The sequence below is a fragment of the Urocitellus parryii genome, chromosome 7 (assembly GCF_045843805.1).
Source record: "Urocitellus parryii isolate mUroPar1 chromosome 7, mUroPar1.hap1, whole genome shotgun sequence".
NCBI lineage: Eukaryota > Metazoa > Chordata > Mammalia > Rodentia > Sciuridae > Urocitellus > Urocitellus parryii.
In genome coordinates, this window is record NC_135537.1 from 35,204,472 (window position 1) to 35,226,044 (window position 21,573).

Below are 21,573 nucleotides of genomic sequence, written 5' to 3' on the forward strand. Positions count from 1 at the left end.
CCACTAGAAACTCATTACTTCACTAGTTACTTAGAGTAAATACCATTAACACAACATTCTCCAACCATGTTCTTCTACTTCACCCTATTATTTACTTAATTGAAATAATTGGCTACTGGAAATGCCACCTATTTTCTGATTGACAAAATGTATGTTAACTTGATTTCTTTTGGGGGAGATATTTATGTTTACAAACATGCCCACATGGGTAAGTGAGCCTCCCAACCATTTCTTTTCTTGCTACAGATGACCCTGGTAGGTAGCATGAGTTCAGGCAGTAAATACTTTAGAAAAACCCATTCAATCCTCTTTCCCACCCTCTGTCTTTTAGAGGTAAACTGTGAATGAAAATTTATAAGATACTCTTAGTTTCTTAAGCCCCTCTTTTTCTAGTTTTCTAATGTTCAATATAACATTCTCTATTCATTCTGCAAGGTTTTTGGTCTTGTTTTTTGGCATTTATCACTTCAACACTATGCAACAAGACAATTATATGAACATTTTTTTAGGCTTTCTTTTTTCCATTCCCAATTCCAGTTACCAGAGTAAAGGTAAATTGGTTGTTAAATATTTCTAGCCCATCCTTCCCTCCCTTTTTCCTCCTTTTTCCAAGGTGGGGGAGTACTAGAGATTGAACCCAGGGCCTTATATGTGATAGGCAAACTCCCTGCTCCTGAGCTACATCCCCAGCCTGCCTTCCTTTCTTCTTGCCTTTAAGTTTACTCCTTATTCCCATGGAGTAAACCTTCATGGAGGAGGATTCCACCATCTCCCTTGGAATTTCTGGAATAAATAAGGGAATTCAAATTATCTAAATGCTTTCCCATTTATACATCTGAAAATTCTATGCTGTACATAATTTGAAATGTTTTCTTAATGTTTAATATGCTGAACTAAAGACAAACTGATTTTCTTTTGGTTTTAAAGCCTACCTTGGGTCTTTTTTGAGGTTTTAAAATAATTATCATTTTGTTATTTTATGCGTAAAGTTATTAATTCATTAAAATAGTACGATTTTGGAACCAGACCTGTATTTGTATCCAGCTCTGTTCTACTGTATGACTTTGGCCAAGTGGTTTATGGCTTTAGACCCACAGTGTACACTGATGTGATTGGGCTGTGTTATGGAGACTGCCCAACAGTCCCTCAGAGCATGGTGCTGCTCTGAGGATTGAGTAATTGACACTAATTACAATCACCATGGCCTGAAAGGCTATTGAGTTAAGGGCTGCACATTGCTATGCTGCATGTCCCTCCAGCCCTGTGTGGCAGAAGCTACTACGTCTCCCTTCTCTTGATCATTTCTACCTTCTGCTGTCATTGCTCTCAGCTCATGGAGCCCACTTCTCCCCATGCCCTCTTACTGCTAAACCCTAACTTTTGGATATTTTAATGTCACTATAGACCTTTAACATAAGGACTGCGGCTCTTGATTTCAGAGCAATGGGCAGTACCGACCAGCTACTGGCCTCTTTTTCCCCAGCATCTAATCTGAAGTAATGTCCTTTCACTCACAGTTCATACCTAACAGCAGTTAGTCAGCTTATTCTATTTTTCATACAGTCTCCTCATCCTCTCCGATTTTTAAATAATTGTATTATGTCTACATCATCAGACCATCCTGTCTCTCCCATCATGTAGAATCAGATTTATAGGGAAATATGTTCTTCATGCTCACCATCAGCACTTTTATCAATGCTGTAGACGTTACCATTAAAGTTCATTCTCTACTAAATTTTCCAAGAGGGAATGTTCACTAAATTAGGTGGGAAGGTTGTTGTTGTTGCTATTTTTTATTATTATTATTATTTTGGCTTCTTGTGCCTACAGTCCTTACACCTGAAAGTTAATTTGGTTGGATATAAAATTCTTGATTCTATTTTCTTTATCTATTAAATATCATGGTCTTTTGACAAGGCATTGCTATTGAAGTTTGATGATAAATGTTTCTTATTAGTGACTGATTATCTTACTTAGTTCTCCAAAGAATATTTTTTCTAGTTTTGAAAGGCCAATAGCTCAACTACTTGGTACTAGTTATCCTGGGTCAATTTTGCCAAGTATATGATAGACCATTTAAATATGTATACTTTCCATTTCAAGTTTTCCTAATTTATCATTCTTAGCACTTGTTCTATTCCATCGTTTTGTCTTTTGCTCAAAAATTTCTAATACATACACACATATTCGAAATATATTTATAAAGTAAAGAAAATAAATTTCTTTTTTATATTTATTATTTTCGGTCATAATTCTTTTTTTCCAATTTTAAAAACTGTACCACTTTCCGGCTTACGTTTCCTTATGATGTCATCTGTCGTATTTATGCACTGTGTTGTTGCTTTCTGTGTTGTCTTCCGAAATATTTTATTCTTTTATTTCTAAATTCTTTCCTGAATTATAACACATATCTTTTCAAATCATCTTTTCTCCAACATCATGTGTATGAGTTTTTCCAATTGTGATTTATATTGATCTTCCTAACTTTATTGTATTCTTAACTTCATTTAGCTCATTTGGAACCATGGACTGTAGCTTTCACCAGTTTAAGGTGATGTCTTTGCAACATGCATTCATTGCCCATAGGAAAATCTGATCTTAATCTCTTTTTTGGGGATTTGACAGTTTACTGTTGGCCAATTTTAAGTGAAATATATGGGCCAGCATACTTCCTCCGGGCTCACAATCTCTTCTAGTGTGTTCACAAAAGAATCTTAATATTTCAACTTTCCCTTTTCTTTTCACCCAAACTCAATTTGATTCTACTCTCAGCAATTTTCCCCAGAACAAGATTTTGTTCTAAAAGAAAACTTCAGTTTATCACTTTTTATAAAGAACAAAACATTTCCATATGCAATCCCTTTGCACTCATCAGAAAACTGGAGTCCACAGACTCTGTTCTCTCCCACCCTAGTCACACACACCATGCTCAGAATGTCCACTTCTGTGCTGTCTAGGGTAGTACTGGGGTGTCCCTTGGGATTACTGGAGGGTTTCCTGCTCTTCGGCCATCAAATTACCCCATGACTTTCCCTCTTAGCTGTGGATCTCTTTACTGATGCTTAGTCCCACTCATATTTGGATTTGTGAGGATCTCTTGTAACTTAGCCAAGGGATTTTAAACTTTGCTATTCTATTTACTGAGTGCATGTATACTAAAGAACTCACTTTACAGGTGGTGTTTCCATTCTAAAAAGACCTAGATAAGGCCCATTTAACCCATAAAGTTACATTGCTATGTTATGAGATAGTATCTACATGCAATAAAAACTATTGATCTATTATTTCAGTTATCTAATCAAATCAGACCATAGCACAGAGTGGGTTATAGGCCAAATGTTTGTCCCTGCCCCATTCGTATGCTGAAGCTCTAACCCAAATGTGATGATGTTTGGAGGTGGGGCCCCGGTTTAAATGAGGTGGTATGGGTGGGGTCCTGATGATGCAATTAGTGTCCTTATAAAAAGAGACACACAAGTGGTTTTTCTTTCTCCATCATGTGAGGGCACAGAAAGAAGATGACACCTATAAGCAGGAAGAGGACCTTCACCTCTAAACTAGTCAGCACCTCAATCTTAGACTTTCTAAGCCTCCAGAATTGTGAGAAATAAATTTCTGTTGTCGAAGCCACCCTGTCTGTGGTATTTTGTTACAGTAGCCTGAGTTGACCAAGACACTGGGCAATGTCAATCAATCATTAAAACAGTTGTAAAATGATTAACTAAAAAAATAAAAAACACACCTCGATTTTGCTGAGGTTGGATTTGAACTCCTGATTCTCTTGTCTCAGTCTCTAGAGTCTCTGGGATTACAGGTATACACTATGGCACCAGACATACATCAATTTTTAATTCTGTATAGTGTCAATTATTTTCACATGTCTGGTTAGTTTTGCCAATGTCATAATACAATAAGGTGCCTGTTAAATATGATTGAATTTTTCTTTTTATTGCTATAATTGTTGTCATTTACAGTAATTTGGAAAATAATTTCTTCCTAATTATTCTTTAAAGGCAAAATGTTTATAAAGTGAAATTTACTTAAAATGGAGTATAAACACTCAATATTAATAAATATTTAATATAATGTGAATGTTAGTATATTAAATTTTAATGATATTTACAAATTTTGTAGGTAATTTCTTATATGAATTTTTCTAAACACTGATTTTCATGATTGAAATCATGAAACAATTTTGACTTGATTCAGTGTTGTTGTATATTTGAAGATTCAATAGAGTACTATTCAATCAAATTTAGTCTTTATATTCAAATTATTTTCTGACTTTAATAAAAAAAGACTCTTAAAAAATCCTCAGCTAAGTTTTTACTTAAATATCAATAGAATTCTGGGTAATGCAGATACTGTTCCTAAAATATTTCTGTTTTCCAACTGATTAAGAAGTTGTTAGTAATCTGTATTGTTCAAAAAAAAAAGATTTTTCTTAATTGAAATAAAATTTTTATCCCACACACACAAAAAGAAAACCAGACTGGTCACTTCCTAGCCATCTAATGGGAACTGAGAATTAAAAGATTACCACACCCATGGTGATTGATGAAGTCATCATTTTGACACTACTAGACAAGAGAAGGTGACAAGGGGGAAATGTCATTAAAGGCAATATCTAATAACAAAGATACCTTTATGATAAACTGTCATCTTTACTCACTTTGTCGCAGAAGACCTTGATCTGGCAATAAGCTCTGTGAATGGGTTTATTGCTACGATTATTATAACTGTACGTATCAATCTGAATCATCAAAGGAAGTCCTTTCACTCCTTTCTGGGAGGAGAAATCTGTACTCAGGCAATTCACGGTGATAAAAATCTGAAGGAGGGAGAAAGAAAGGAGAAAGTTTACAAGTTACCAAACCAAGGATCTCCAAAAATAGGCATCAGCCTTCAACTCGAGGGGAAAATAATGAACAAACCTATAAGGCAATTGAAGAATATTGTGACACATAAAAACCAGTTGAATGCATAAAACGTAACATACATTATATAATTTATAATTATAAAATTCTAAGCTCTTTTCCTTTCATATTTGATTGAAAGAGACCATTTATTAAGTTTCTTGAAAATACGTCAGCAAAGTCTTATTTTCGTAAACATGTGTAAATGGATGAACACTGTCTTCTCAACATATTCGAGTTGTCACTTCTCATAGATCAGTTTCTCTAATCTCTTATCTGTGGGATTAAAAATAAATATATTCAGATAACACCTTCCTTTGTGCATTCTTGCAGTGGAACTAGTTAACTGTTGATGTGTCTGTCTTTCTTACTTGACTAATCTTGAGCATCAGATCCAAAATTATTTAATTTTGTTTTTGAGTGCAAAAAAGGAGAAAGTTTACAAGTTACCAAACCAAGGATCTGGCACCTAGTGCAGTTCCTGCAGAAGAGAAGGTATTCAATGAGCATTTGACGAATGAATCAGAATTGTTCTGCAGAAAGTCTACTAGGTCAAGAGTCAAAGGTTCCAAGGTTAAGCCCCAGCTCTAGCATTAACCAGCTAAGAGACCCATGCAAATTACTATGTCTTCAACTTTCAATTTTCCCTTTGAATCATCATTAAGATCCCTCCCTACAGGACAGAAGGTAAATACTAATACACTCCATGTTAGGAGGTAGAAAGTGTAATGGCATGGACACCCTCATCGAATAGGATGAAGCATCAAGAAATACAACAGAGATTGTGTGAATCCAAAAAATGGAGTAACTCAGGTAAAGTACTGAGGATTACAGCAATGACTAACAAAAGAACTGAAAGTAGTTTCATTATAAAATGTTGAAAGAAACAGAAAGAGATCCAAGTGCACTAAATTTATCCTTATCTTATACACTGGGTAGCTGTCAATAAATAAGGTGATTTATCACAGAACTGAGCTACAAATATAGCACCCACACCAAGTGGGAACTACATAGACAATTAAGAGGTAGTCTCTGAGAAGAACCAGTCTTACCAGACTATTTCCTTTGTACTATTTTCATTTTGATGACACATATACTACTTTTTCTTTCTTTCTTTCTTTCTTTCTTTCTTTCTTTCTTTCTTTCTTTCTTTCTTTCTTTCTTTCTTTTTTTTTTTTTTTTTTTTTTTTTTACCAGGAATTGAACCCAAGGGCACTTAACCACTGAGCCGCATCCCCAGCCCTTTTCATTTTCTGTTTTGAGACAGAGTCTCACTATATCACTTAGGGCCTTGCTAAGTTGCTGAGGCTGGCTTTGAACTTGAGATCCTTTTGCCTCAGCCTCCTGAGCTGCTGAGATTATGGGCTTGCACCACCCTGCCTGGCTTACTTATATTTTATTTTTTTTTAAGTTTGAACCATTCATTGCTTTCAATTTGTACAATTATGTATTCTGAAAACCATCTCATCTGATGTATTATTTAATCTTTATTTGTGTATTTTTTTGATCCCCTGAGCTTTTTATTCACCTTCAAACCCTAGACATAAAGACTTCTGTGTCACAGAGAAACCAGAAAGATTCGCCCTGTAGGAAGTGAAGACTCACAGTTCTTTTTAATATTTTTGTGTAACTATGAGGCCTGATTTAATTCATTTCAAGTCCTGGCCTATAATCATTTGATAATTTTGGTGACCAGGCACATACTTTTTAGTGCTGTATCTCCCTAAACATCATTTTCCTTTATTTTTTTTAGCTTGTCACTTGGCAATGAGACATGCACCTTCGAGGCACCAGTTCAGTAGTGACAAGTCCAGCTGACAGATCTTAATAACACACTAATTACAATAGCCACGTACTCTGGTCCTCAGGCTCTCACATTTCTATCCTCCATCTGAAAACAAATGCCTAAAGATGACCTGACTACATGAACAAGGACGGAGATCCAGAAGGACTCTAAGTAATGAAGTTGTCCTGCATATGGGATTCAGGCTAAATAAGTAAACTTCAGCTTCTCTGGCCCCCAAAACACAAAAGAAGGGTGACTGTATGAGGTGATGGATACATTAATTTGCTTCAATCACTTTTACTAACTATATGTATCCCTCAACGTCATGTTGCACAGGAGAATACCATGCTAAGTGAAATAAGCCAATCCAAAAAACTAAAGGCTGAATGTTCTTTCTGATATATGGATGCTAACACACAATAAGGGGTGGGGGTGGGGGGCGATAGATATTCATTGGATTAGACAAATGGAAATGAAGGAAGGGGAAGGAAGATGGGAATAGGAAAGAGAATAGAATGAATCAGACATATCATAAATATATGAACAGTGAAACTCCATATCATACAATTTCAAGAATGGGATCCTATTAGAATAAATTATACTCCATGTATGTATAATATGTCAAAATACATTCTACTGTCATGTATATCTAAAAAGAACAAAATTTTTTTTAAAATTTTAAGCTATAAAAAACAACAACAACAAAGGACTATCTCAGTGGCTAAGAGATTCTTAGTTCAACCCTGGTACCAATGAATAAATGAATAAATAACATCATGTTGCATACCTTAAATATACACAATAAAAGGGTTTTTTTAAAGTTGATCTAACTGTGGATACGCTCATTTTATTCATTCATTTCTTTAAGTCATTTGCTCATTCAGTCTGTAAGCCCCTGATGGGTCAAACAGCATTAGATGTCAGAAGTAAAGAGGAAAGCCAACACTGCCTCATAGAGCTGACAGTCTAAGGGGAAGAGAGATAAGAAATCCAGCAATAACCAACACACTGTGGTCAAGATTACGCTAAGGAGACATATGTCCAGAGGTTCCTAGAATGTAGAGCAGAGTTCTGAGCCTGGAAGATACTAGTGAAATACAAACTGCAAACATGCTGGGCTCCGAGTGGGGGCCTCATAAATACTGAGGAATGGGAAAGAAGAAGAGAGCAACCAAAGATGCCAGTGTCATATAATGTAGGGGAACTTAGTGACAAGGACTTCCAAGAAAGAAGATGCCAGGCTCAATGCTCTTACTGGAATTCTAGCATAAAAGCATTTTGCCCACGATGGTCACCAAGACGGAAAATGCTACCTAGAGCTCTTGGAGATTCCTTAATGGCAGAGAATTTTTATTTAATATTCATTCATGCAACAAATATTTTAAAATGCCTTCCAAGGTCTCGAGACTGCCAGCACAGATGTGCTAGGTATGGTTTCTACAATCACAGAAGTCAGAAATGAGATGGTGAGCCAGGTACACACCTGTAATCCCAGCCCAGTGGCTTGAAACACTGAAGCAGGAGGATTGAAAGTTCAAAGCCAGCCTTAGCAATTTAGTGAGGCCCTGAGCAACTCAGTGTGACCCTGCTTCTAAATAAAATACAAAAAAAAAAAAAGTGGGAGAAACAAAAAAGTACCGGGGATGTGGCTCCGCAGTTAAGTGCCCCTGAGTTCCATCCCCAGTGCCAAAAAAAGAAAAAGAAAGAAATGAGATGGTGAGAAAGATAATGGGGCAGCACTGGAAAGATGACAATAGCTTCATTGAATGCTGATCCTTAATATATAAACACAAAAGTTCTTTTCCAGGAACCCTTGACTTCTTTTATTGTTATTACTGACAATATGGGGTTATCTTGGCCAGAATGCATAAATACTGTTTTATGTCAGCAAATCAAATATTCACTGTGCTGAGCAGTCATCCTCCATGCTAGCCACATGGTTCATAGAGAGCTTCCTGGTGGTGACTGTAATCCACATGGCCCTCAGTCCAGAAAATGTTTCCTAGAGCTCCAGGAATAACCCAGACGTGTGTGTGTGTGTGTGTGTTTGTGTGTGTGTGTGTGTGTATGTGTGTGTGTATGTGTGTGTGTATGTTCTTTTAAAAAGCCTGCCTAGTTGTACAGAAGCCAGAGGAGAAAGCGTTCTGAAGAATATTTCCTAAGCTATTAGATTTCATGGTTGGCTCACCGATTTAACGATGCATCACTCATGGTGGATATATAGTCTGTCACACAGCAAGAAATATTCATTGCGGTTTTATCAGCTCCAAGTCTCAACTAAGAGAGCCGGAGTGATGGATCGTGACTGTTTACAAGGGCCACTTAAGTAGACAAATTCACTGAAATCACAGATGGTTATTGGAAATATACATAGACTAAATCCTCCTTAGAGGGCCTATAAAAATCAGTTATGCACTAGAGATGGTCTTTAAAGGTCACAGGAGCTACCACAGACTAGACTCCACAGGGAGACACTTGAGGCAGTTTCTCTTAATAGAGAAAAGTCCTTGGTTCAAGGCCTAATGGGCTCCCTTTGACTGGAGGCATCCTGATTTCCCAACAAGTAAACAACAGGAGACTCTGCCTCTCTGCTACATTGTGTTGGGTGTGATCCTAACAGGCAGGGATTTTATAACAGGGTTGGCGCTGCTCTCCTCTTGCCTGGTTCCCGCCAGTAGAAAGTGGAGTTTCAGTGCCTGATGGCATCAGTCACTGTGCTGCACTCAAAACCCAAATGGTTGAACTTTAACTGAAGGGCTGGGGCTAAGGGTTGGGAAGGACATTAACTAAAACTTTGCTGGGAACAGAGGAGCATTAAATTGTTTTATTTTGCAATCCCAATCATGTCCCAGTTCCATGCATAGCAGGCAAATGTGAGAGCTGATTTCTTGGACAAAGCTGAAATCTTTATCTACAAAGCACTTGTATTGGAGAGGCCTAAGGAAAAGGCATGATTTCATCCACCAAATGTTCACCCAAATGTCAAGCACACAGAGTTCTTTTTGACTTCAGTGGGAATACCAATTATGTAAAGAGCAGACAAATGTCATAAATAATTGATCTGTCACCCAAGTTATGAACGCTACAGATAAGTTCACATAATATTATCAAAATCTCAGTTACTTCTCACTCTATAATTCTAATAGCACATTGAATAGAAAAATGAATTAAATCGGGTGTATTCAAGTGGATAATAGATACAATTTTATTTTTGTCATGGGCTCAAAGATTGATTCAGATAGATTATTTCTGAATTGTACCAAGACCTTTCCTAAAAAGTGGCAGTCTCACGACACTGGACATTTTTTAATAAAATCATTTGTTACATATGAATGCCTATTCTCATTTTGTAGTTCCTACTCAGAAAGATGAGGACTCAATAAATCTCAGCTGTGCACTGTGTGTAGAAAGATTTATTAAAATAAATACAAATCAATGAGCTTTAGAATTCATACATTAACTTGATTATTAACTCCCGAGATTTTCTGAGGGCTTTCCATTAAAATAAGTGGTTCTACCTTTGATTGATTTAGAAAGAAATTTGAGATTTTAAAAAAAAATCACAACACCCATGATTTTATGTAATGTGTTTATTTGCCTCTTTAATCAATTGCATTTTGGGACTGGGGATGTGGCTCAAGCGGTAGCGCGCTCGCCTGGCATGTGCAGGTCGTTGGGTTCGACCCTCAGCACCACATAAAAAGAAAATAAAGATGTTGTGTCCACCGAAAACTAAAAAATAAATATTAAAAATTCTCTCTCTCTCTCTTCAAAAAAATATTGCATTTTTAAAAATCTTTATGGTTAAAGACTTAAAAAGATCCTTATTTGTTAATGACTGGAATTCTAAAGAGACTTTTTCCAAGAGATTGCTATGCATTGACCTCCAAATTACAGGTACACATCAAGAAATAATAATTTTAACATAATTTTTTAAATTATTTAACATTCCTCTTCCACAAACTATATGCACATTTGTGTACAATTGCCAGTTTTTCTACTACCCTGTTCGTTTGTTGGTTCTTTGTATTATGAAAGACCTTGTAGATAATTTTCTTAAATTTCATCATTTTTTCCCCATTTTTATAAGATCACTCTTGAATGAAAATGCTTGATTGAGGCAGACAATAGACTAAATGACTAAACATGGACTTATTAAAATGTGGAAATGTCCTTCTGGGGCACTGATTCATTTATTTCAGGCAGGAATTCGTCACACAGTTATTAAGTGTCTTTGCTGCACACTGGCATTTTGTGGAGACAAGGTGGAGACAGAATGACAGGGCAGACTGACTGCTCTCAGGGGTCTTGCTATTCAGTTGAAAATCTAAAATTTCCTAGATCTCTTGAAACTTCCAGTTACACAACACTTTTAGGAAATGATTAATCTATTTCTTTATTTTATCTTTTTTTCTGAAAATATATTTCATTGTCTTCTCCTGCAAATCTGAGCACACACAGATGCACACCTGATGTACTTAAATATTCTACCATGATTTCATAATGCCAGTACTCAGGTTTTTGTGTCCAGAGCATGCCAAGTGTGTTCTGTTACAGAGCTTCTGACATCTGCTGTTCCTCTGCCTCCTCCGCTGTCCCTGCAGATCACCCCACTGCCAGTTCCTTCTCATTTACATTTTAGTCCAATGTCAATTCTTCAGAAAGAGTGACACCCCACACGAATAGCCTCTCTCCTCCTCCCAACACCCTCAGTCCATGACCAGTGGTGCACTCTATCAATTTTTTCTTTCCTGTTTTCTTCATAACACTTAGCATTATTTGAATTTATGTTGTACATTTTTTTTTGGCATTTATTATCTGCTGGCTCCATGAAGCTGACTCTAATGCACCAGGCTCACAGTAGTTAACCAATAAATATTTATTTATGAATTAAGGGAACATAAATTATTTTTCTAAATGTGAATTCCCCCTTTATCTACGCTCTCGTTTTCATAAGTAATACCTCCTGAGAGCTGAGACTGATATGAGTAGCTGAAGTTGTCAAGATAATACAGTTAAGTGCTCTGATCAGATTTCTCTGGAACTGTTATCTACCTACCTACCTACTTACCTATGTAACTAGTTACCTACAAACGTAAGTTGAGCATCAACTATATAGTTGGCGTGACTATGATTATCTATCTAAGCATCCGTCCATCCATCCTATGGAAGATGCTGTATGTGGATGCCATGTGAAATAAAGAATGTCCCTATGGCAAGGTCCTGCCCTTAAGGAAAAGAGCACTGTTCACTCAACTGTTCTAGTCACCGAGGTGGAATGTATATAATTAGCTATTAAGTAAGATGATCCAGACTACACTTGTGTAAGGACTTAAATGAGTAGGAAAGAACTCAATAAGGTAGCCAGGGAAGATTTCCTGCAGGAGTCTTGAGATAGGAGACATACAGAAGGGAGGAAAGTATATGCTGATTCTGAAAATAGCAAAGAAAGCAGACAATGGGTAAGCAGGGTTTTTATTTGGGAGGATAAAAAAGAGCCTGGAAGGCAGAACAGGAGGGGACTATATAGGGATTGTACTGCAATCAAACAACATACTGCTGAGCCTAAGTGTCTATCACTGAGGCCAAGTACAGCAGACAGCTGCAGCCACGGCCCCCAACATCTATGTTATAGGCAAGCCCCCAAAGTTTCCAACTCAGCAGGCCTGGGTGGGAGACCCTAGTTTTCACATTTCTAACAACTTACTAAGTTGCTGCTGATGCTGCTTGTTGAGCATTTGACTTCCTCACCGGTCTCATCTTCCTCCTCTTTTCTTCTTTCCCTCTACTCTCTTTACTCACCATCTTTCCTTCTCTGGTTCTTTTTCTTCTATTCCTCTAAATGCAGGATATCTGAAGCCCAGATTGTGACCCTCTTTTGCCCATCCTCCAATTCTCTCCACCAGTCTCATCCTTTCTCATTTGTCCTGACTTCTATCAACCCCTCTGAACAAGCAAGTCTAACTTCTCTCCTGAGCTCCACAATCCCCTGCTCTTCATTGTTTCTAGCCTCTGCATCTTTGGCCACCCCATTCTCCTACCAGGCATGTTCCTTCTTCCAACTTCCAATGATTCAATTCTACCTGACCCCTAAGACACAGCTTTCATGATGCAGCCTTCCTCATGTCTTTCCTAATTCCACAGAAAGGGAACCTCTCGATGTGCTGAAGTATAGAAGTGATGAAATTGGAGGGGGCAGGGGAAAGCAAATCTGGCAAAATACTAACAATGAGTTGATCTAGATGTAGGGTGTTGATACATTTATCATATATTTTTCAAATAAAAAGTAGACCAAAAAATTTAAGATAAATTGAACTTATGTCTCTAGAACTCTTCTAGTATTTTCCCTCCATCAGTCATTGTCCCTTTCTACCACACATTACAGTTACTTACATCCATGTCTCAGTTCTGGGTCTAGCCCTAACATGGCTTGAGAGCAGGGGCTCTACCAGGCCTACTTGTCCACAAATTTCCCCTCTCCTGGGTTAGTGCCTCATGGACAAGTGGGCATGCTGCTTCCAAGGAATGTCTGTACCTTGTCAGAGTTAGTTAATGGAAGAGATAACACTGCTAGATTTTTCCCAACATCAAAAAAGCATGGTGGGAAGAGCACATGCTTCAGAACCGGAGAGCCCAGGGTTGGAATTCCACCTCTATTATACATAAGCTGCACTATGTTAGGTAAAGTAGCTAAGCTGTCTGAACTTTAAATTCCTCATTAGTTAAATGAAAAATCCTACCTACTTAAAAGCATGAATACTGCATAACGTATATAAAGTGCCTGGCAGAATGCCTGGTGTATAGTAATTACCGAACAAATATTAGTCATTGTGCACACAAGCACACACCATATTTTTATGAAACCCAAGTCTATAGTCTACTTTTCTGCACAATACAGCAGTTCATACCTGTTAGTTACAGAGCCCTGAGTATAATTCAGGCCAGAAACCATGGATACTCCACATTCTAACAAAAGATCAAATCATTGATATCTTCAGTGAGATGCCTTCCAAAGATTATTCCTTTTATAAATGAATTAACTCCAGCTTTATAGTTTTTCCTGCCATCCATTACCATATAAAACTGGAACAAAGGCCTGGCTTTGTTTAAGTTCAATACCAAAGACTCCAGCAAATGTTTACCTTTCCCTTTTAAAGTTTCCTTCACCCACACCACGCCCCAGCAAACACAGAAAACTGCCATTTGCCCTGCTCTGCAGTGTGTAACTCAATATTTCAGGACTCCTCCCAGGAGCTTCCCCCAACCCTATCTTTACTTTTGAAAACCACAGAATATGACCTATAATATTCTTTAACCTTCCATAATATTAAAAATCAGGCCAATTTAGGCAATAATTTTTTTATTGTTAGTATCTATGAACCCTATTTCATCCTGGACTGTCTTGTAAGCAGAAATAGAACTTTCCAGGCAAAGGCATCATGTTTTGAGGGGGTTAAGCAAGGTTATGAAGCAATGTGTCCCTCAGGAGTATGGTCTCCTTTGGGCAATCCCTGTAGGCTAAATATCCATATTCACACAACTTCTTTTCTCCCCTGGTGTCCTGAAACAAAGTTCAACAGAGAAAGAATATTGTCCATTTCAGAGCATCCTTTTGGAGGCATGATTCATCAAAATATCACAAATATTCAAAAGTATTCTGATTGGCATTTAGTGGGGACACAATAAAAATTAATTAAATGTTTTAGACCAAAAAAAAAAAAAAATGCTGAAAAAAGACCCAGAAAAAAAGTAGTAAGGAAGATAAATAGCAAATTTGGAACAACATAATAGATTCACCATGATAGTGAATTTCAAGCCAGCCTTTTAATTAGCATGATCTTATTTTTCTCTGAGATTGAATTATTTGCAATGTACAAGAAGATTAGAATGCACATATTTTCTTCAATTTACCACCTTTTCATAGGCTATGATCATAGTCCTGCTATTTCTATCATCCTGTCTCTAAGCTAGTAAAATGGGGATAATAAGTCGAGGGAAACTATTTTTTCCTGCCAACAGCAGCTCATGGAGCGAAAACTAAGGCTACCTTGCTGACCACCAGCTGCACTTTGAGAAGATGGCACTGGGAAGAGAAAGGGTCAACTCATACAGTGAAAAAAGAAAGACACCTGGACTTCCCATGGAAAGAGTAAGTCACCCTGTACAACAGCTCCAGTTATGTCTCACAATAAGAAGTAAGGCAGCTACTGTCACTGTGTAGTCACCATGAATTAGGCCACACCAAATGCATGCTTAAGTCCAGGGCAGCTGCAGAGTCATGCAGGGGTATTAAATCAATTTCACTGTCTTCCTTAAGGATAGGAGAACTTTTTTTAAATTTTTTTATTTGTTCTTTTTAGTTATACATGTCAGTAGAATGTATTTTGACATATCATATATACATGGAGTATAACTTCCCATTCTTATGGTTGTACATGATATAGAGTTATACTGGTTGTGTAGTTATATATGAACATAGGAAAGTTATGTCTGATTCATTCTACTGTCTTTCCCATTAGGATGGGAGAATTTTCTACCTTCAGTCTTCACTTGTATTTTCCTTCTCAGTCAGCCAACTCATCTTAGCATTCATGTTTCCATTCCTCAGTCTCAGTTCTTAAATTCCATCATTTTAATATTAAAGCAAAATCAGACACTAGGTAATAATTAAAGAAACTATTAAGGGAAATGGGGCCCAGAGGAAACGTCAACATGCCTACCCCAACTCCCACCTTGCATTTTCCTAAAGCTTCAAAAACTACACATAAATTTCTTTTGTAAATCCAATTCATTTAAAGCATCCCAAAGGACCCAAAGTTAGAGGAATCTATCTACAAAATAAGTACTGGCTTACCTGTGATATTCACTTCCAATTCACTAGTTGGGTTAGTGTGAGTATTTGTTTATTGAATTTCTTAAATCACAAAACATATAGAGCTGATAGTCAGTGGGTGTCTTCTGCAACTTATCCTCTCTGACAAAAATACTCTTTCTTGCTTGAGATTTTTAAAATGCTATGCTTCTTGCCAGGTTTTGCAAAAAATGAATAAGAAAAATAAGAAACATTCTCTGCTATTCATAACAGAAAAAATGTATGGAGGAAATGGTGAATAAATGTGCAAAGATAGGAAGAAGAATCACTGGTATATTTCAGAGTCACAATACTAGAACTGATCTTGAGTTAATGCAGAGTGAGGAAATAATTATGCAAGGGAGTTCCATAGTTCGAGGTCAATGAACACACACACATACACATTCACTCACCTGAAGAGGACAAGGCTTCTCAAATAGTCCTCACTCCCATGTCCATTCTGGTCATGACATGTATGATATGAACAGGGAAAGTACCAGGGCAACAAAAGACACAAATAGGAATAGCCCTAGTTCAAATAGTTGAACTAGCAAACTATCTTTTCTGGGCCTGGGGTAGCAAAGTGTGAGCACAGTGCAGGTAGCAAAAGCAGGATGACCTGATTGAACTGCTTTGTTCATGGAAGTGAGACTGACCATTTATTTTCTTTCTTTTTGGACACAAAGAATTTGTAACCTAAAGATTTGTTGGAGGAGGAAAATCATAGCATGCTTTGGTCTAAAGACAAAAAAAAAAAAAAAAAAAAAAAGCAGATTCCCTTCTGTTGGGATGGTTATAACATGGGCTCTGGATTTAAAGAGATCTACCTTTACTTCTGCCTAATCTTGTAGTGTCTGGAATATCAAAGGTCCTTATAGAAAGGAGTCAGAATCTGAGATGAAAGGACTATTACATATGACATCTCTTAACCTCTCTGATCCTCATCCAACCCCAACCAAGTCTCAGTCTGCCCAACCCCAATCTTGCCACAAAAATTTGTTAATAGAGATGAAAATATATGCCTTATTTATGTCTTTGGACCTCTATAGAATGACAATAACTTCTTGTCTGAAAATTCCTTTCCTAGCTTCCAAATACAGAAAGAATGTTCTTCAATGATCTAACTAAGGAGAGGGCAGGACAAGCCAATCTCCCAGCAGCTCAATAGGAAGGGGGAAAGGAGAGCATGGTGGACCTCGTCACATAGGAGGTCATATAGGATGCTAGAGAGCAGAAAAGAATGACCCACAGAAACAATTTCTTTTTATCAAATCATATGACAGGTTTCTCATAAAGGCACAGGTATAGCCAAAGGGCTTGGTAGTGGGTTTGCCTTCTTGATTATGGTAGAGAGGGAGGAGAAAGATTTTCACTGAATTAAGACCATTCCAAAATGGTTGGATGCAGAACAATTAAAAGAAAAAGAGTAGTAGAAAGGAGCTTCCTTCATCCTAAGGAATTTATAAATGATGGGAAGGCCAAAGCATAGAGATGGGGGAAATTAGCATAGTGTACTAGTGAAAAGACACAAAAAGGAAACTCAGCTCTCAAATGTCAGTACAAGGCACTAAGTAGCACCTTAATGCTCATGTCTTTCTCCTGTGTCCCACAAGAGAGGTTGTGACAGCACACTGGGTTGGGTAATCTCGAAATCACTGTGACCAGAGAAAACAGCATTGGATGAAAATAGAGGCCTGGTTTCAAGACTCTGCTTAGAAACCCGGGAGTCAGGGAAGCCCGGGGTGTGGGTTGGCAGCACTCCTGCTCTGGAGATGACATCACTGCTGGAGAAAGGCAGTGCTCACTCCTGGCACTCTGAGTCACTGCTCACCAATAACTCAGGGGAGTCTTGCATGGGAATCCCTCATTGTGGGGATTAGTGACCATCAAAACTAGTTTTCAGGTACTTGTGTTTGACTAAGGGGAGAAAGTAAAATTAAAACATCCTTGTAAATGGGAGTCACATGACAGAAGGTAGTACACAAGTCCTGCCATTAGAATCACATGGAAGGGCCCTCCTCCTGCTTCCCGCCACATTAGAGCCGAGCAAACTGAAGTGGTCAAATGCCAGCTACTCCAGTGTCAGGACTAGACTCTGGGCGCCTGAACCCCAATTCAGATACTCTTTCCATTGCATCGCCCTGCACCCATCTCCTGCCAGTTTCCAAGCTGTTAAATGTGGACACTCAGAGCCACATCCACCTAGATAGCAGTGACACTTTTCACCTTACCTAGACTTGCAGACGGCATAGACCCCAAGGGAGAAGTGGGGCCTGTGGGAGAGTAAGTTGGCTGCTTGTGTCATCCTGCAGAAAGACACAGTGGCACAACCAGCAAAACTGGTTCTGGGTGGAAGAACCCTGCAACAGCAGTTCTGCCAGAATCAGGCTGCAGGTGACACCCTGGAAGTCTGGGAGTAATCCCCAAACCTCAATGTGACTAATACTTTTAACACCTTCCCTGGGCAGATACTGTTCGAATAATTAAATTAACCTGAATGATTAGCATCTCACGTCCCCTCCTTTCCTCTGTCTGCTAGAGGAGACAGAAATAACTTGTAAGTCAGCCACAGAAGAAACAAGCAGAGTGTGTCCTGGAAAACTCTATGATCCTTATCTCTAGGTCTTGATTAAATGTATGTAGCAAGAGTATCAGATATTGGACTTTTTTTTTTTTTTAAATAAAGGCACCAAAATGTGAATATCCAAGGAAAAGCTATCCTTCAGCATGGTCACCTTGGAAAAAGGCACAGTTTTCTCAAATGATGCTGCTATTGCTCAAAGCACATGTGTAGCATCTCTTCTGACACTGCCTGCTTCAAATTGGTTTACAAAACCTTGTGCAAAGAAAAACAATGACAACAATAAAACTCGGATCTCCTCCAGCTTGTGGCTGGGTCTTCACATGCAGATCCATCTTACTTCTGGGGTTTCTTTAAACACCTTCAGAGGTCAACATTTACGACTTTGGTAGGCATTCAAAGGATGCTGCAGCATCTCCTTCCAACCATGGTAACACGAGTGTGCCTCTGGCCTGCTGCCATTCACTGTGGTGCACTAAGGACTGGCAAAGGAGCCAGGGAATTCTGGTGGTACGCCTCACCCCTTTCTCTGAGCCACAGGCTAAACCAAGCCCCCCACCCTTGGTGTGTCACTACCTTCCCCAACACTGAAAGCCAGCAAACATCCAAGCTGTGTACGTATTGTTTGGAGGTGACGTGGTAGAGCATAAAAACTCAAATGTCCAACAGGGCCATGCATGGAAAATTCTAGAAAAAAGAAGGCTAAGAAAAGCAATAAAGAACAGCCAGTCCCAATGAGTGCTGTGAAGGTTATTCTCCTTGCAAACACTCTGGCCAGAATCTTTAATTACCAAAATAGTCTAGAATCTGGATTTAAATTTTTTTCTTTATTATTAAATGTGGACAAAAATGTTAAAATTTGAAATATAAGTACATAAATGTATAATATACCCACATTTGTTCTGTGGCCCACACAAGGCAGAAATCGCAGGTTTATGTCCTTTGACCACACAAGCCAAAAGCATCATGTGACACTGAATGGGACCCCAGTCCTGAAACCTACAAAGATTTCTGGGTGGATGTCATCAATAGGAATTTGAAATAAAATATAACTGCTTCTGAAAAGAAGTCTACAATATGGAAATTACAAATCATTCCACTGTGAGATGACACTTTGTATTTTTTCTTGGTACTGCTGATTGAACCCAGGAGTGCTCTATCACTGGCTCCATTCCCCAGCCCTTTTTATTTTTTGAGACAGGGTCTCCTCAATTTGTCCAGGCTGACCTCACAGTCTCCTGAGTAGCTGATATTACAGCACGTGCCACTGTGCCTGGCTGACACCTTTTGCTGGCTTTGTTCAAAAACCTTTTTTTGAACCACCATCCTATTTTTTTTCCAGCCTGATCATTATAAAATCAATAATATCTTAAAGAAGTGCCCTAGGCTCTGCAGCCTCTCTCATAAAGTAGATTTAACTATCACAGCTTTCTTTAAAGGCCCTTCCATAGTTTGGAGAAAACCAACGGGAACTATTTTTTATTACTTATCGATTAACCCAGACCTAATACAATCACAACCACCAAACAATAGTCACTTAAAAATAGACATTAAAGAAATAAAACAAATTTTGCTACAGTGAGCATTATAAAATATCCTTCAAGATCACTTATCAAAGCATATGTAAACTTAAACTTGACCATCTGGAACAACACACATAGGCACACCAACATGCACATGTATATTTGTGTACACATGTGTAAACACACATTTAGACAAGAAAGAGCTCCTGCACATGGCCAGTAAGTGGTATGGAGTGAACTGGACTGAAAGGTCAACTCAGGCCCAAGTCAACTATCTCACTGGTCTACCTCAGAGCTGTCCCTTCCAAATTAGGCATTTTCTTTAAAAGGTCCCTACTGACACATAACACTTAACACATTCACCTACTAGCACTGCTTATCACAGATTGCATGATCATGAAAATTACAGTGATGATTAGAGCTCCTATTTATAGCTTGCTCTAACACTGATAAATACTTGCAGTGACATGATCACATTGTCTTCCCAGTGACCCCTGAGATGGCCCTGCTTCCCTGGCTCACACCGCCAGACAGTGTGGTTCCCTTGCCTTCCTCCCTAGAGCACTGGATCAGCATGCATTGTACCCTCAGCATGATGCTTGGTACAACAGAGACATTTGGAAATGTCTATTTTGTTTCAAATTCAGGAAAGGAGGCCCAGATAATTTCGATTGACTTGCTAAGGATTCTAGTCCCTTCTGGAGGTGTGCCATCACAAAGACTGCCCCTGGTTGTCCAGTCCCATCATCCAGCTTCCAAGAGAATGGGCACAAAGAGAAAGGGCAGGCACTGTTGCAGTGAGTAGGGGTTGGACAGGAGCCAGAGAGGGTGCAGACGGACCTGCACAAGGCCAGAGGTGGAGTTCTTGGGACTGGGAGGGGCAGGAAAAATGGTGCTCAGGAAGCCAAGGATGTTAGTGCAGTGCAGAGAGCACACGGGAACTTCCAGTGCAGGGGCCACGGGCCTCACATACCCACTCTCCCTGCACTTCAGGATGGCACCTGATCTTGTCCATGCAAGGTCTGCTTCCTTCCCTGGGAGGCCCTAATCCCTTGGAAGATTCTCAAGGCTATGCTGACATTCTGTCACTATGTGCCCATTTGGGTCACCTTTCTTGAGCCTAAAGCCAATTTCAACTACATTGTTTTCCTCATGAGTGACATGGGACACTGAGCAATTCATCTTCCTCTGGAAGTCATGCTGCAAACTCCCAGCCAGTTTCCTTTCTCACCCAGCCTGCCCCTGCCCGAGGACAATACGGCATTGACAGGAGTTGTTGACATTGACCTTCTCGTGAGTTTGAAGACAAAGTCTTCTAACACTCACCTGGGTGGTACAGAATTGAAGCAGAAAACACGCTTAGATTTCATCCGGAACCTTCCCTTAAGTACAAAATAAGGGTAAAGGATCAGAAGCTAAGACACTCAGAGTGGGCTTGGCAGAACTGTTTGGAGCTCTCCTAACATCAGAGACTTGGGGCTCGAAAGCAAACTTCCATATGTTTGCTTTCTTGTCCACAATAGGCAATGGTGGGCATCTGTCCTTGGTGTACCTCTGGCTGCCAAGGTGTTACCCTTGTGCTTCTTAAACACACTGGTCCCCAGAGGAACAGACAAAAGTCAAACAGCCAGCAAAAGAAGTGGTTCAAATTCATGGTGGGGGCATTACCCAGTCATGAAGCTCACAGCCCTGCCGTCCTGCTTCCTGACCCCTCCCTTTCCCAGCCAAAGACATTCGCTCTGGGCCCTGCCCTGCCTTGGGAGGCTTCATGGAAAAGCCTGAGATGGGGTTTGAGGGTTCTGCAGTGCAGGAAGGAAAGGTTTTCTGGACTATCTTCCTTAGCTCCAAGTTCTCAGATGGAGCGTGTGGCCTGAAGGACCTGGGAGGGGTGTCAGCTTGACTCATCACCACCTATG

General features: G+C 39.0%; 1 protein-coding gene across 2 annotated transcripts in view; it reads right to left on the reverse strand.

Moving 5' to 3' along the window:
• Window positions 1-21,573, reverse strand: part of Grhl2 (grainyhead like transcription factor 2) — a 104,143-nt gene that overhangs the window by 35,318 nt on the left and 47,252 nt on the right. For both annotated transcript variants that reach the window (XM_026384170.2, XM_026384161.2), the window contains exon 8: window positions 4,673-4,831. In XM_026384170.2, the coding sequence (XP_026239955.1) occupies window positions 4,673-4,831 (159 nt within the window). The remainder of the gene's footprint in view (window positions 1-4,672; window positions 4,832-21,573) is intronic.